At 38.8% G+C, this 4824-nt stretch overlaps 1 protein-coding gene across 1 annotated transcript; it reads right to left on the bottom strand.

The window, feature by feature from the left end:
- Positions 1-311: 311 nt before the first annotated feature.
- On the bottom strand, positions 312-1889 carry Scp2d1 (SCP2 sterol binding domain containing 1). Its single transcript, XM_048348729.1, has one exon. It carries the CDS (start codon positions 1654-1656, stop codon positions 1186-1188), a length of 471 nt encoding a protein of 156 aa, XP_048204686.1. The 5' UTR covers positions 1657-1889; the 3' UTR covers positions 312-1185.
- Between the last annotated feature and the right edge of the window lie 2935 nt (positions 1890-4824).

Genomic DNA, 4824 nt, shown 5'->3' on the forward strand with positions numbered 1-4824 from the left:
ACACACCCTACCCACTAGGAAGTAACCTCATCTGTGGCTAGCTTCCTCCTAGTCCTCTCAGACAATGTGAAGAAAGTTCCAAGAAGGGAAAAATATATCTGGATAAACTTTTATTTTTTATTTTTTTCAAATTTGTATTATCAAACTGATGTACAGAGAGGTTACAGTTTCATACGTTAGGCATTGGATACATTTCTTGTACTGTTTGTTAGCTTGTCCCTCATACCCCCCAACCTCCTCCCCCTTTCCCTTCCCCCCCCCCCCCCGGAGGTGTTCAGTTCATTTACACCAAACAGTTTTGCAAGTCTGGATAAACTTTTATTTTTATAGAATGCTCACTGCACAAATTCCCAACTGCATTGATGCTTTAGAAATGGCTCAAAACGGATTATATAGTTTGTCTTCAGGACAGCTTTTCAAGAATGGCAGTATCTCATTGGTCTAGCATAGAAGAGTCATGGTCAGTACCAAAAGATTCATAGGAACCCAGAACAGACGTTCTCTAAGGGTTTTCCCACCTATATCTCCTAGAAACTTGATAGAAAGATGCACTGTCCCCTGCTCAGACCTACTGAGTAAAAACTGTGAGGAGCTCCCATCAATATGGACTTGAACCACTTTCCAGGTGATGCTAGTGCAATGCTTGATTTTAAGAACCACTAGCCTAGAATATCTTTTGGGCCCTTCAGCTTTCCTGGAGAAGCTATAAGACATCAAGAGCATCATCTCTTTATTGCCTGGGATGTACCCACAGAGCTATGGGGCTCACCATCTCAGAGCCCTGCTACCCTGTTAAAGTATCCTCATAGCTGTAACTATATGGAGTGCACACACTCACAATGATAGCCTTTCCCAAAAGCACCAAACTTTTTTTTTTAATTCTTAGGAAGTCATTAGAACATTAAAATCCAATGATTGGAACCACCCATTCACTCCATGTGGTTTTCACCCTGTCATATTACAGAGCTAAATAAAAAGACAAAGATGAAGGTAATGCACACCAGCGCTCTTTACTGCTCCAGAACCCCCAGCAAACGTATATCAGCAGGAAACGGAATCAAAATTTGAATAGGAAGAATTTCAGTAAAAAATATTGGCTATCTTTTACTTTAATCTTCACTTCAAGCATGAATTCCCTTCAACATACCAGTGAGGTTTGGGCTTTCCTTTGGTAGTTTTGCATGCTTAAAATTTAGCCCAGTCTTTGAAAACCCTCTCCAGCTTCTGGCCAAGCAGAACTTTTCCACTCACTTTGAACTTGCCAACCAGGAAAGCCTTCTGTGGATTCATTTTGCCCAAAACTAACTCCATAAAGATAGACTCTGGGATTGTGAAGATAGTGTCTGCTGGGAACCTGGAAGGTCCTGGGTACATGTCGCCAGAACCATTCTTCAGATCAATGGTCCACTGCAGAATGATCTTCCCATCTTTGGTGATGTCCAGCTGAAAGATGGCATTGACTTTCTTTACCAGTTGGGGCCCCACTTCTTTGATGTGATGACTAATGTCCTCAAACACCAGAAAGCTCTGGGATTCTGACAGCTCTAGAGTGTGTGGCCTGGCAGGTTCCTGAGTTGACCCCAATGCCTTGAGCTGGTCTGCCTGAGGTCCATCCCCTGCTTTTATCTTGGGTTGATGGTCAATTCTCTTCCACATCTTACTGTACTGGTCCTCTTGACCTTGCCGTCTGCTCTGTGAGCAGCTGTGGCCTGATTAATAACCATAGGTCATATTGTGACATCAAAGGTCAGACACAAGGAAGGATTCAGGAAGATGTGTGTCCTGCAGTCTTATTGGCCAAATAACTAAAAACATGACATGGGTTGAGAACTCAGACAGGTAATTGTGAGACAGATCTACACTACATAGATGCAAACAGTTACACACACACACACACACACACACACACACACACACACTTACTTCTCAAAATCATCAAGGCTGTCATTCCCATAAGCCCAAAAGATGTACAGCCTTAAATGGGGTTAAAGGAAATTGGCCCCAGAAGGTTCTTCAGTGACATGAACTCTGTCATTCCAAAGCAAGCATCTCCCAATTTGCAACCCTGAGAGAGCAGTTGTTCTTATTCTGATCTCTTTAAAAGTAGAGTTCTTATGGCACAAATCTTATGCTAAATTTGGTCTTACCAGGCTACTAATGAGGGGGAAATAAAGGGAGAAAAAAGGGAAAGAAAGATAAGAAAATAACCAAGGGATAAATACCCCTAAGGTCAGCAGAAGATACTGCTGGCTCCATCAGATAATTATTATACAGCTCTTGCTGAGAGCCAAGAATTTAAGCACTATACATAGAGTAACACATCTAATTTTTTCACTACAACCCTATGAGGTAGGTACTGTTTTATCCACATTTTGCAGATGTGAGACTGAAGGAAAACTGACATGATTTCCCCAGAGTGTCATAGCTGGTAAGTAATATAACCAAATTTAAACAAAAGCAAAATAATTCTAGAACCAATTTTTGTATTGTATTTTTTTAAATAATTATAGTGTACAAAATTTTGGAAAAAAAACAGGTTGTACAAATAACCTAACATACAGAATTGTAAACTCTTGGTATAATTACTTCATAATAAACCCATATAGCAGTTTTCCAAAATGTTAACATTTTATATAACATCAAAACAATGGCCTAACCAGAGAAATTAACATATATAATACTATTAACTGACGTATAGATCATATTCAAATGTTGCCAATTGTCTCACTCATTTCTATTTTCTGGTCCAGATTCCAGATTCTAGCCCGCTAGTCCACATTGCTTTTCATTGTATGTTTTACCAGAGCCCTGCAGCCCAAGACAATCTTCATAACCTAGATATTTGGAAGAGTATCTACTAGTGTTTGCATAAAGTGTATTTCATATTGTCTGATGTTTACTCACGGTTAGGTTGAGGTTATACTAGGTTGAGGTTATACATTTTTTACAGGACTATCACATGGGTGACCTTATTCTCTCCCCAATGCAGAGTACTAGAGGTACACGCATCATGACTCCTTTCTGCAAACGTTGACCATGATTACTTGGTGAAAGCTGTGTCTACCAGATTGCTCAGCTGAAGTTACCAGTTTTCCCTTTACTATTAGTACATATTTTGTGGAGTGATAATTTGAGATTTCTGAAATAGGTTTTTCATTGTGTTTTGGCTGCTTTTTGCATCAATTCATGGCTCATACATGTTCATCTCAGCATGATATGTACCAAATGGTAACTTTTTAGATTTATATTCTTATCACTCTCTTCAGTTTTAATCATTGGAATTCTGCTGTACAGAAGAACTGCATCTTCTCTTGTTACTTTATTTATTCAATTATTTCTCTGTGTATGGACTTGTGGATATTTCTATTAGTCTTTGGGTTGTAGTCTATTATTATCAATATTTGTTTTCTTGTTCAAATTGTACCAGAAGTGAACTGTTAGGCCATAAGAAACTCCATCAAGTTTGTACCTGTGTCTTTACTACACAAATTAACAAAACTACATTAGAATTAATTAAATTAAATAGATTAACAAAACTACAATAGAGTAGCTGAAGCTACATTAAATAGAATTCATTTGTTGTTTTGTCTAGTAAAATGAAAAAGAATAAAAAGGCTTTTGTACATTTGTGGGTATCATCACCATCAGGCAAGATTTTTCCATGTAGCAATCAAGTATGGACAAGAAGAGGTTAAGTAACATGAACAACAAATTCATGTGAGCAATCATGATTGTAAACTGATCCCTCCTACCACCCACACCTTTTTTTTTTTTTTTTTTTGCCAGTCCTGGCCCTTGGATTCAGGGCCTGAGCATTGTCCCTGGCTTCCTTTTTCAAGGCTAGCACTCTGCCACTTGAGCTACAGCGCCACTTCTGGTCATTTTCTATATACGTGGTACTTGGGAATCGAACCCAGGGCTTCATGTATACAAAGCAAGCACTCTTGCCACTAGGCCATATTCCCAGCCCCCACACCTTCTTTTCAGTGATGGAGGCTGCCCTATAGGAGTTATTCAGGCAGGTTCTCAAACTGGACAGTCATTGTCCTGCCACAGTGTGCACAGACCACATTTCATACATGAAAAATCCAAAGAATGCCAAGACTCCAGGGAATATTCCATCAATTATATACTTTAGATTGCCATCATATGATGACAATAAAAGAACACCAATTTTAAAAGGACACCAGTTTTATTTAAATTCTCAGCAGATAATGCTCCCCTTGCCTACCTCTCCTATGCTGGAAAATACACTACTGTCTACAGAAAACACCCATCCTTCAACTGGACATAACCATCCATGGTCCCATTGAGATTCCTTCTCCTTTAGTTGCCATTTAGACACAAGAATCTTGTCACAGCAAATGTGGCTCTGGGCTTTTGCATTCCTTAATGCTTTAAAGGAATGTGAGATGCTTAGAGTGCTTCCCTTTTAAAAGGAGTTGTAATGCTGCTTTATTAAATAGAATATTTTAGCTTCAAAGAACAATAACTACCATTAAAATTAAAAATAACTTAATCCAGTGGTTACAAAATATGTCTCTAGACCAGCAGTATAGGTATCACCTGGGTTTTCTCAAGCATCACCCTAGGTTGAACTAATCAGAACCTCTGAGGGAGAACCTCACTTCCATTACTCAGAGTTCCTTAGAAGAACAAAAATAATAAGATACTATATGTGTGTGTATATACCTTTAACTATATATGTAAAATAATAACTATGCAGATATATATATAATAACTAGGGCTGGGAATGTGGCTTGGTGGTAGAGTGCTTGCCTAGCATCCATGAAACTCTGGGTTCGATTACTCAGCACCACATAA

This window comes from Perognathus longimembris, chromosome 6, assembly GCF_023159225.1.
Source record: "Perognathus longimembris pacificus isolate PPM17 chromosome 6, ASM2315922v1, whole genome shotgun sequence".
Lineage (NCBI taxonomy): Eukaryota > Metazoa > Chordata > Mammalia > Rodentia > Heteromyidae > Perognathus > Perognathus longimembris.

Excerpts from the sequence above, each read along its gene's own strand:
- Scp2d1 (XM_048348729.1), bottom strand. The coding sequence starts at position 1,656 with ATGTGGAAGAGAATTGACCATCAACCCAAGATAAAAGCAGGGGATGGA.